This window comes from Sus scrofa, chromosome Y (assembly GCF_000003025.6).
Source record: "Sus scrofa isolate TJ Tabasco breed Duroc chromosome Y, Sscrofa11.1, whole genome shotgun sequence".
NCBI lineage: Eukaryota > Metazoa > Chordata > Mammalia > Artiodactyla > Suidae > Sus > Sus scrofa.
The window spans coordinates 23,850,100-23,862,091 of NC_010462.3; the positions used below are offsets into that span (position 1 = coordinate 23,850,100).

The window sequence follows — 11,992 nt, forward strand, 5'->3', positions numbered from 1 at the left end:
TTGAAAATGCAAACTATTGCATGTGGAGCGGGTATGCAATGAGGTCATGCTGTATAGCAATGGGATCTATCTCTAGTCACTTTTGATGCAGCATAATGTGAAACAAAGGATATGTATATGTGTGGGTGAGGGTCTTGGGTGGGTGGGTGTGGGACTGGGCCAATTTGTGGCACAGTATGAAAGTGATAGAACACAGTAAACAAGCTATGATGGAAAAATCATTTTAGACAAAGAAATGCAACATCCCTTTACTCTTAACTGTGTCCAAAATAAAAAAAAATGTAATTGTAATATATCATGTAAGGATAACCTGACCCACTTGCTGTAGAGTGGGAAAATAATAAAAAAAAAAGAAAAAGAAAAAAAGAATCGGAAAAATTAAAGAAAGAGATCCAGGTGAATAAGAAAAAAAGAAGATGAAACTATGAAGATGAACATATAAGTTTATTGCTGAAATATCAGAATTGCAGGAATGTGGTGACATTTGCCAGCATAAATTTTCATCTTCACTCTCCTGCATAACCTATAGTCCTTTGATAGGTCAGTGGTAATTAGGGTGATGTTCAGATATGGAAAAGGACTGAGGATTTGGCCTTGAAAGCGAGGCAGCAGATGTGTCAGTGGCCATTGGCATTGGGAACCATGGATGGGCTGCTGCTTGGGCGTTAGATACAGGGCACTCAGTTGGTGATATATTCTGGTATCTGGTTGGCAAAGGAGAAGGCTCCACCCTCAGTCCAAAATAACCACTTGGGAAGTTAGAAATGCGGTGGTACTGAGAAATGGAAGTGGTAGTTGTAATGAAATTCACGATGTGGCCACTTGCTGGAGAGTAGCTGCTTTGTGAGTGCATGTGAAACGTGGTCAACTGACTAAAAATAGCATGTTGAGCCATGACAATTTGTCCTGGTGGCCTGAATGATGGTGATGATGGAGAAGAAAGACCACTTCTAGTTGGGGTAGTTCTATTAGAAATTCTCTGGCTCATAGAAGGCCATCTTATTAAAGGCACATTTAGGTTTGTAGAGGCTGAAAATGCATCTTCTCCACGAGTTTCTGCAGTCACATCAGAATTATGGTTATCCACATCACCCCCTGTTCTAGAGCGCTTCTTGCTGCAACCTTGAAGTAGAGAAGCCGATACTGGAGAAGCATTTTTCACCCTGACTCTTCTTTTCATCCTCACCAACAGATGGGGACAGCCTCGGTTAAAATTTGGATTATGGTAGAACTGCAGCTAAAACCAAAAGAGAAAGGTATTTAGTGACCTTTTAAACAAAGATACGAGGACAAAGAATCCATAAAAATCTGACTTGTTTCATCACACAGAGTTAATGTCAGGAAATAATACTCATCTATTACTAACATTTTCAAAAATTTATGTAGTGGGAACAGGCAATTATGGTCCTTAAATAAAAATGCCTGGTGCATTTACAGTAACAGTATGAGGTTCAGGGGCTTGTATTGGGTGAGGTTCATTGAGAAGGCTCCAGGTGGCTAGGAAATTTCTCTATCACCCCAAATATTTTATGACCAAGTGGCCTTCAACTTAAAAGCGTAGCAGTACTTCATCCCACTTTCAAGGTCTACTATGACCCTATATGTATGAACATATTTGCAGATGTCCCTCTGTAAATAGTAACTGGACATTTCATAATACCTTGTTCCAAGCAGAGACTTCATTATCTTCTGCCAGAATGTTGGCTAGTGAGGCAGGTCTTTGAAAATTCCTTCGCAATTTAGTAAATCCATAAAGGTTAAGCTGTCGAACTAAGCTTTTCATACTCTCAGTTTCAAAAATTCTGAAGGGAGCCTTTCTCTCCAGAACTTCTTTCTTGAAGCGTTCTTCATTAATCACGATCGAGGTTCCATTTTCATCCCACCAAATGGACTTAAATCGATCACTTTCAACAATTTCCCAAAGTTTTCTGGGAAAGGGCAGAGGAGGAAAATCATTATCTCCATCTGGTTCAGAGGCACACAATGTGTGGCATGGCTCTTTCATCAGGGAGCCCTCAGACAAAGCCTGGAAAGCTTTTTCTTCAATCTGAGACCTCAAGTCCAAGTCCCCAGTGATTGAGTTATCACACCATGGAGATGTAATGGAGGATTCTGAACCAGTTGATTCATCTTTAGGAGAAACACCTTGAATTTCTGTAGGAGCATGTGCCATCTCAGATTTGTTTCTCTTCAGCTACTTTTCTCACCTGCATGGCTTTTGAACTCTGCAGTTTTAAATGCTGCTTTGGTAAGCCTACACAGATAAACTATCCAATCCATCACAATAGTTGCCAGCCTGAGTAGCTGTGACATCACAAGACACTAGTCTCCTAGCAATCTGAGCATCACCTTCAGTCAGGGTTTACTTCTCTATGAAATTAGCCCAGTTAATATAAAATATGAGCTCCGTACTTGAACAGTAACCCAAAGAGAGAAAAAAAAATGAGATCAGCAAATGAGACCCCACTCCAATGGAATCTTTTTAATAAAAAAAATCACATAAATAAATAAATCCATTTCATCCCTGAAGTAAACGCAAGTTCTCTCTTGTGCACATATGCACTTGTGCCTGTTATGTAAGGCCTTGTAAATGGAAGAAAAAAAAAAAAAAAAACAACGGCAAATTGAAACAAAAGCTATGCAGCTCTTGAGAGTGTATAACTAGAATCTGTGCAGTATTTATATTCAGAAAAACATAGCCAGTGTTCTATGTTGGCTAGCTTGTTACAAAAGTGTTCTGACCTCTGCCGTGCTATGGGTTCAATCCCTGGCCTGGGAACTTCTGCATGCCCCAGGTACAGTCCAAAAAATAAAAAGACAAAAAGAAAAGAAAAAAAAAAACAAATACACAATCAAAAACAAAACAAAACAAAACAAACCATGACCTTTGTCACTAACCAAGACATGGAAGGGCCCTGGGCACCAGGCAAAATATCTATAGCCATAGAGACAAAAAAAAGATTGATGGTTGCTTGTGTTAGGAGAGGAAATGTGGGGAAGTACCATCCAAAGGGTATGAGATTTCCTTGTGGATTGATACAATGTGGACTGAGGAATTGATGGGTGCACCACATTCTGAAGATTATATATGCCCTTGAACTGAATACTCTAAAACTTATACCATAATGTTGTCACATTGTTAAAAACTGACAGTGATCTGGTATCACTGATTTTATTATATCGAGTTTTCTGTGTATCCTACGCAAGTAGTCTGTGTGTTAAACAATATTCCAAACATTTTCCGTTAGGTTGCTGAGGGAGGAATGCACAAGGCCAAATAGTGCACAAGAGGAATTTATTAGGGTCTCTGAGGGGGCTGGGCAGAGTCCACGATGGCATCAGCCTTGACTGCAAGGAGGTGTTAGGCTTATAAAGCATCTGTGGTGGGAGTCTGTGGTTGGAGTCCATGGTGGGACCTTGTGGCAGGGAAAATGGAGAAGAAAGAGAAGGTCAAGGGAGGTGTAGGGACTCAAGTCCAATGACAGAGCACAGTTAATCCTTGTAGGCAGTTAGTCTGTGCAGGCAGTTGCTTCCCACAGGTCCTCGTTTCTTGCTGCCCAACTTGCACATCCACATTCTGGGAGGGGCGTCCACAGCAAGTCTCTCAGGTGAGCAGCAATAGTTGGGGTGTATGGCGGTCTGTCTCCATCCTCCTGGGCTCCTCTCATTCAAGCCTTCCATTATATGGGATAGGGATGAATGTCTACTCTTCTCTCTCTGCTTCCTGCTGGCCTGGGGTGAGGAGTACTTGTGGATGGACATGGTATATGCTACCATAGAGGATGGGAAGAAAGGAAAAATAAGATTAAACATGGGTTGACACCAGTATTGTTGAAGGAGGAGTGTAGTTTCATCTGAGTAGGTTTTAACACGTGATGTGGTATTAACACGTAAATCACAGGAGCTATTGGTCATAAAACATGTTGTCTCCTTTCTGTTGCTATAAGAGAAGACCGTGAAAATATAAGGTTGTCGCTGCCAGCTGATGCTGCTTTGAGAACAGCTGGTGTCATCACGTCTGACAGGGCACATAAACCCTACGTTCTTGGCAATACAAAGGCTTGCCTGAAATTACTTCCATAAGATTTCCTAGTCTTCCATGGATGTCTGACCCACAGCTACTCCATTCTGCCTTTTCTCCCTATTGGCCCATGCAGTTGCCATGGTCAATGATCTCTGTATTTCTAGATGAGAGAAGATGCAAGAATTTGGGCCCATAGAGATCCTCACCTGAAATCGGTCTGAAGGCCTGTGCCTCACCGCTGCTCACCTCCCTGAGCTCTGCTCAGCAGGTGCTGCAGGTCAACAGCTGCTGTGCCTCAAGTTTTCCTGCACGGAGAGCCTCTAGGCAAGTGCTAACTTGAGGTCACAGTTGGCCATACTCCCCCATGGTCGGACATTTGACCATAGTTTGGGGAGGCATTTCATGACCATTTCATCTCACAGTGCCAGCAATGAACATTGCTAGGTCTGGCAATGATGTCACAGATAGGCCATTAAATGTGCTAGTCCTGGACAAAGCCATACTAGGAGTAGCCAAAAGTCTCTGGACCACCCATCTTCCTCGTCTATTATGGTCCAGGAAAATATTCCCTCTTGCTGCATGTTCCCATATCTAGAGACCACTGATCTCATATGGAACTATATATCATTTTCAGTGACTCAGTTACACTTCTGGAAATGCAAGAGACAGCAATTTTGTGGACACAGTGAATAAAACATAAACCTAGAGACTCTCATGCTGAGAGAAGGAAGTCAGAAAGAGAAAGACAAACACCACATGATAACACTTATATCTGGTGTCTATTTTAGAGCACAAGTGACGCTTTCCACAGAAGAGAAAAACATGGAATTTGAGAATAGACTTGTGGTTTCCAGTGGGAGGGGGACTGGGACAGATTGGGATTGAGTGGGAACTTGGAGTTCATTGAGGCAGTCTCTTGCCTTCGGAATGGATAAGCAGTGAGATCCTGCTGTGTAGCCCTGGGAACTATGTCTCCTCACTTGTGATGGAGCAAATAATATAAACATGTCTATGTACCTGGCTCACCATGCTGTGCAGTAGAAAATATAACAATATATTGGTGGCAATAAAAACAAATTAACCTATTCTGATAAGGAGTGGAAAAATATAAGAAAATATTTGTGGCCTCTTAAAAATTATGTGGAAAGCAGTATTCATAAAGTCATAAATGAAAATTGAAAAGCTTCACGCAAAACAGCCCTGTTTTATCGCTGTTCAGCTGGATTAGTCCGTTCCTTCTCTTTAAATGAAATTTCATTCTGGCTTGTCCACTCAGCTGTACTCCCCAGTGTTCTAAGGCTGGTTATCCCTTGACAGTTTAAACATTCCCAAGACAAGGGAGCCGTTAAATTTCGATTAATGTAGCCCAGGAGAGTTATGTCACTTGGCTAAAGTCTTACCTGCTGATTGAGCTTGAGTAACAGTTGAAGGAAACATAATTGTGCCCTTGTGAGAGCAGGTATTAGTTGGCCAGGTGAGGGGATCCCACCTAGGAACATCACTGAGAAGAGCCTTGGAGAGGAGAAACCCACCAAGGTAGATGAGAAGGTCAACAAATGACCATGTGGTCATGGGGGGGGCAATTTTGGGATAGTGGTGTCCTTCTGATGGTGACTACTTTTTGTCCAGGCATTGGTGTTTCTGTTATTAGGGCCTTGTTTTAGGGTGAGTTTGATGTCAGTAATTCCCTCTGTAGACCCGTGCAATGTGGATGTCCTTCTTAAGAGGGAAATAGAGATTTTAAGAGTTATTTTATTCACTTTGCCTGTGCATATGGTACTTAAGTATTCCTGACAAGAGACCTTCCATCTAGGCTGGAGACAACCCTTTAAATAATACTTTCCCAGAATGTATAACCCCCTGGTTATCGTGGGGCATCAGATATTCTCCCAGAGACAGATTGCAGCACTCAGCTTCCCATGCTGAGAGTATGTTCTTAGTAACCCCCTTAAACATTGAAATATTGTAACACAGCCTCAAAGAACTATTTGGGAAGTGAGTTTTAGAAAGTGAACCCTAACCTCAAAACACAGAACTAGAGTATGAGTCACAAGATTGTCTCTAAAATGATCCTCATTTTCACCAGATATTGTCAACCCAAAACTGTAGAAGGAATACCCCAAATGGAGAACATATTTTCAAAGCATTTCTTTTCATTAATGGGTTTTCTGGGGAGCCAGGAAGAACCAAGCTGCCTCTTGGATTTCCCACAGTCATGGCTCTTGAATTCACAGCTGTTGCTTACCTATCTTCCCTCCTCTGATTTAGGGGCACACTTTTCCCATGCTACAAGGTCATCAGGATGTCAAATGTCTGAGAATGAGGGAGTAAGTTGTGAGCTATATCTTTATAGATTGGGTTCATACCTTCCATCCGACAATTTCTCCCCTGTAACACTGTAATTTACACTTAGGAAATTTGCAAATACACACACACACACACACACACAGAGAGAGAGAGAATGCAAATTTTAAACACCTGGCCAAGTAGAATCTCACTTTATTGTAAAACATTACCTAGTCACTCAACCAACGTAACAAAGGATTTCAAAAGCAAATACAAATTAAAGGCCAATCGATTCATGTAACCTGTTATCAAGAGTATGAACAAGGTAAGGTTAAGAAGGTTCAGAAACCTTTCTTTTAGCAGAGAGACAGAAACCTAATTCAAGTTTTACACGAGCTTACATTTAAAGTTTGTTTGTTTTTTAACTTTAAACTCCCAGTCAGTCCCGACCAAGCTTGGAAATCCTGTCTAGTGTCCACTTCGCAGAAATCTTCCATCACTTTCTGTATCCGTATTATTCTGTCTGCTAGCTTTCCATTCAAAATAACAAGCTACACGACAGCCTTACTTTCTGTTCCCTTAATAGAATGCAATTCCATTCCTCCTTCCTTCTTTACTGAAAACACAATGTCTACTTGTCTGGGTGGACTTTTTATCACTTCTAAAAGTATGTGTTTCCTGGTACAGAACATCACAGCATAGCACCAAAACACCGATAATAGTCTTAAGTGATGTTGCTGTCCCTTCTTAGTAACTGAAGCCTCAGCATCCGATTTGACTTTTATCAAACCTAGGTGCAATAAGAAAAGCTTCTGCCAATGACTCTGAAGACATGCCCATTTAAGTTAGATCAACCTACTTTAACTTTAATATCAGATGTTAATTTAACACGGAATATTTTCCAGTTCATGTGAATCTAAAATTACCTTACCTTATGTATTTTGAGAGTTCATATAAGAGCTTAATTTCCTTCAAGCCAATTAAGTAGAGCTTTTTGATGAAGTAATTTTGGCAAGGCCATACATGCACAACACAAACAATGATACATACAAAACAGGAAGCTCAGATTTCCCATTCCAAAGTCTCAGCCATGAATAAGGTACACCTGTGTGAAACCCATCAGCTGCAAGAGACACTGGCTTCAAACTGGGTCCCTGACAGATGGAACAAATCAAGGTCACTTGTCTAGGTGGCTAAACATCTTTTAAAAATGTTTAGAACAAAAGGCATACGATTTCTCCTTGACCCTGAGAATTCAACTTGCAAAATGTACCCCTATTCCTGAAATTTCTATTTCAGAAAGATGGTGGAGCTAAGGCTTCCAGATGTCCAGGCAGAACACCTGCATCTCAAGGACACAGGCAAATTTCTCTTGGGATGACTTTGTTTCCTTGAGGGCAGAAAACTTTTCCCTCAGAACTGAGGAGCCTCTTCCCTGAGTCTTAAAGGCCCTGTCAATTAGTCCAGGCATGGAGTTTGTGGGCCCTGTCCTAATATGTGTAGATGTGTCTGTCAGGGGAAGGCTGGCTGATAAAAGGGACTGAAAGAATGGCATGCCCTTCACTGGTCCCCGAGTCTGGATTAGTTTAGTGTTCGGGTCAGACATGGGAAGGGGACATGGACCCTGGTTATGCCTACGATTCCATTAGTGACTTCGGTCAGGGGCCTGTATTGAGGTTGGCAGAGGTTTGCAGACTGGTCTTTTAACTCAGTTTGAACGGGAGCAAGCTGCTGAGCTATGGAATGGGTGGAGGTATCCCACACCCGGGGCAAAGGAACGGAGGCTGGGAGAGGTAGCTTATCATGTTGTAGATGAGCAAGGGGGAGGAGAGAGGGCTCGGAAAGAGAGACAGGAGTGAGAAGTCTGAGGGAGGCTCTGAAATTAGATAAAATATCTCTGCCAAGAGTTGGGGCTGGGCACTTGGTTAATATCAGGAAAGAACAGCTAAAGGGTGTCCCTGATGGGGTGCAGTTTGGAAGGGGTTTTGGTAAGGGTTTGGAGATGAGACCACCAACATGCACAATAGAGACTTGAGAGGGGTGTTTGTGACCTGTTAATTCAGGTTGTGCTGAGTAAGTGGCCCCTGTGTTGATAAGAAAGGATACCAGCTTACCTACAACTAGCAGAGTTACCTGGTGCTTCACCCGAGTAGTAGTTGTGGGTCTGGGATGCAGGGGTTTCCAGGGCACCCTCAGTCTTCTGTGATCCTGCCAAGGTGGCTTGGCCTGTTGAGGTCCAAGGATTCTGGTCTCTCTGCAGGGAGGGGTGTGGCCCTCCCCTGAGAGGTTTCCAGTGGCCTCTCTTATCACACCTGCAGCAGGGGCCTGGAGTGCCTTAGAGCCATTGTCCAGGGGAGAGAGCTGATATTTGGGGGAGCCCTGAATGGCAGTTGCCTGCATTTTGTATTTAGCCCGATCTCTTTTTAAGTGTTGGCTTTCAGCCTCTTTATGCTGATTATTAAAGACCTTGAAGGTGAGGGTGAGGACATGCTGCTGAGGGGTTTGAGGGCCATCCTCCCACTTTTGTAATCTGTGCCTTATGTCAGGGACAGACTGAGAGATGAAGGGAGTGTGGAAGGAAAGATTCCCTCCAAATGGGAAAGGTCTAACTATGTATCTTTTTGAAGTGCCTCTGTTAATAAGGAAGGAGAGCAGGTTTTTCATGTGGGTTTGGTCTAATTTCTTCTTCTTTTTTTAGTTAAGACCTGCTTCACATAGTCCTCCTATGAGACAAGTTACCATGTGACTCTGGTGTCTAAAGGCCTGGGAATCGACTGGAGAGTCCCAGTTTGGATCCTGTCTTGGGACTGCTACCGCCCGCACTCTTTGGTTCTTGTTTTGCCAGCAGAGGTCATCTGTGTGGGCCTGAGTGGCTAACCAGACCATTTCCATTTCCACAAGGTCGAGGAGGAAGGATAAGGTGACATCAACACCATGGCAGGTAAGGTCACGGGACTGAGTGATTTGTTCAAATTCCTTAAATGTAGATGGAGGGATCAGAAGAGAAGGAGTCTCATCTTTTTTGTTTTTCAATTTAAGTGGGAGGGGTTAGACATGGAAATAGGGACATGGACCTGGGCAATCCCTCCAGTGCTGGCAACTCCCCCTCAAGGGACCAAAGGAGCTGGTTGGGAGGTGTTTGGAGAAGGAGGAAGCTGGGTACAGAACTGTGTATGAGGAGGAGAGAAAGAGGGGTCAGTATCTGGGTTAGGATGGGGAGAAGCTGAGGACAGCTTGGGTAGGGGTGTGGAGGATTTTGTGTTGGGGGAGAGCTGGAGGCATGGAGAGATTTGTATTGTGGAGAATAATGGTCTGCAGGATCAAAGCAGGAGCTGTCAGAATGAGAGGGAATATGACATGAATGATGGAGAAGAATTTGAAATGTGAAACAGGGAGAACAGAGGGAGGCCTGTGGGCTGACAGCGCCTTTCATTCCACTCGTCATTACAGTGACAAATGTTATTGAGGTCACTCAAGCTATTTACATTGAATGTGGACTTGTGGTTGCCAAGGGGGAGAGGGAGAGGGAGGGAGTGGGATGGATGGGGTGCTTGGGGTTAATAGATGCCTTCTAGTGCCTTTGGATTGGATTAGCAAAGGGATCTTGCTGTGTAGCCCTAGGAACTCTGTCTGGTCCCTCAGGGTGGAGCATGATAAAGGGAGAAAAAAGAATGCATACATGTATGTGGATGGGGCTCACCACGCTGTACAGTGATGAAGCAGAACGTGAACAGAACACGGTGGACCAGCTATAATGGAAAAACAAATACAACATCACTATAGAAAAAAATTGAAAGTGGCATTTTGGGAGCATTGAGAGCCATTAGCTAATGTTTATCCTGTGCACACGGAGTTACAGAAGAAGTAAAGATACTTGGACCTAACATTTCCTCTTAGGAATACCTAAATTCCATAAGAGGCAACCAAGAGGTGTGTTCTGTGGAGGAGTGGAGGGCTTCTTCGCCATGATGAGGACTAAGAGGGGATGTGGGCTAAGGAAGGGGCCGCCTTAGGGAGTGCCACTTCTTAGGCTGAGTGTCTTTAAAGTCTGGATAGTGGACGCTGAGGGACAGAGAGGGAGGTTTTTCGCTGATGTGGGTGTCCCCAGATTAGAGGAATGCGCCAAGTGTCTAAGTATTCTACAAACCTAGTGTGATGCTTTGCTGCAGAAGGTTGTACTCTGATGTGCCAGAGGAACTGGGGCCCAAGAGCCATGCTGACAGGAGACCCAGAAAAGTGATATTTTCTCATCCAAGTATAAGAAGGCAAGTGCTGGATGCAGAATCAGTCATGGAAAGGTGGAATTCCCCATTGGGGGTTCCTCCCTGGCTGAGCAGGAGAGGACTTGTGCAGAGGTGCCTGGATCAGGGACCCAAACCTGGGTGGGTTCCAGAGGTTAAGCCAGGAAGAGCTGCCCCTGCCTGCTGCTCTCTGGCTTTCAAACCCAGGAGTTTGGGGCACCACTGATCTGATTCCCATTCTTGTATCATGCCCGCTTGGGGTTTAGCACCATATGTGAAGTTTGCTGAGGGAGGAGTGGGCAAGGGCATTTGATATTAATGGCTCAGGAGGGCACCAGCCTTGACTGTGAGGAGGGGCTAGGCTTATAAAGATCTGTGGCAGGAATCTGCGGTGGGAGTTCACGCCAGGGTCTTTGATGGGAACAATGAAGAAAGAGGAGGGGAAGGTCAAGGGAGGAGTAGGAGGTCAAGTCCCATGACAGAGAGCAGTTCATCACTATAGAAGTTAACATATGCCTCCAGGTGTTTTCCTCAGTCCGTTGGTTCTTTCTGCACAAACTGAGCAACCAATTCTGGGATAGGTTGTTCATAGCAGATCTCCAAATTGAACAGCCATATATGGGGGCAAAGGGGGTCTGTCTCCACGCTGCTGGGAACCTCACATTTTCATAGTCATATTAGCACAGCAACTATGATTCTTGTTGGTATGTCTATCAATATATGCTAAGTATTCATGAAGTAGAGATTTCACGTTTATGTGGAGCCCCTAACATTAAGGAAATCCAACAAGTAGGAGATAAGTCATAACAAGAGAGTTTATAAGAAAAACGACTTATATGTGTGTAAGAGGAAACTTGCCATTCTTGAAAGAGCCAAAGGATATAATCCAAGATTACATGGAATCATAGTTTTTTTTTATTCTTTTGTTAGAACAGGAAATAGGCGGAGGGGTTTTGGTGAGGAAATAAGTAGGGCATAGAGTCAGGAGCATTGAGGTTTTCCATAGGTTTTGTGACCAGGAAATGGCCAGGGGATGTGTGAGAAGGCTAGACCTTCCTGGCATTATGGGGTTGCAGGTTTCCTAGGGGCTTGTGGCTGAGGTAACCAGTGTCAGGCTTAGCCTCAGGCTGTAAAAGGTGCATATGAGGAAAGGGTGAGACTGTTCCAAGATAGGGTCATGGAGGGGTGGGTGGAGAGGGTGAGAATTTGCCAAGGAATGGTGTGGGGTGAACTAACAAAGCCAAAAGGTAGTCAGGGCCATCATTGTTCCAGAGAGTTGGTTCTTATTTGGAAAATATAAGGGTCTCAGCAGTTTGGGTGCATTGATCTGGTTTTCTGAATATTATTGTGTAGGAGTCCAGAAACATAGGAGTATCAACATAAAATAGGACCTAGATTTTATGAAATGGTCTTAATATGGGATAACAAGCTGCTCCTTTGC

At 43.6% G+C, this 11,992-nt stretch overlaps 1 protein-coding gene across 1 annotated transcript; it reads right to left on the reverse strand.

Annotated features, from left to right (window-relative positions):
* On the reverse strand, positions 542–2,173 carry LOC110257898 (heat shock transcription factor, Y-linked-like). Its single transcript, XM_021080901.1, has 2 exons — positions 1,661–2,173; positions 542–1,237 (listed from the first exon to the last, which is right to left on the reverse strand). The coding sequence occupies exons 1-2, from the start codon at positions 2,171–2,173 to the stop codon at positions 542–544; spliced, it is 1,209 nt and encodes a 402-aa protein (XP_020936560.1).

Excerpts from the sequence above, each read along its gene's own strand:
- LOC110257898 (XM_021080901.1), bottom strand. The coding sequence starts at position 2,173 with ATGGCACATGCTCCTACAGAAATTCAAGGTGTTTCTCCTAAAGATGAA. Across the intron at positions 1,238-1,660 it reads AAGTCTCTGCTTGGAACAAG|CTGCAGTTCTACCATAATCC; the intron begins GTATTATGAAAT and ends TTTTGGTTTTAG.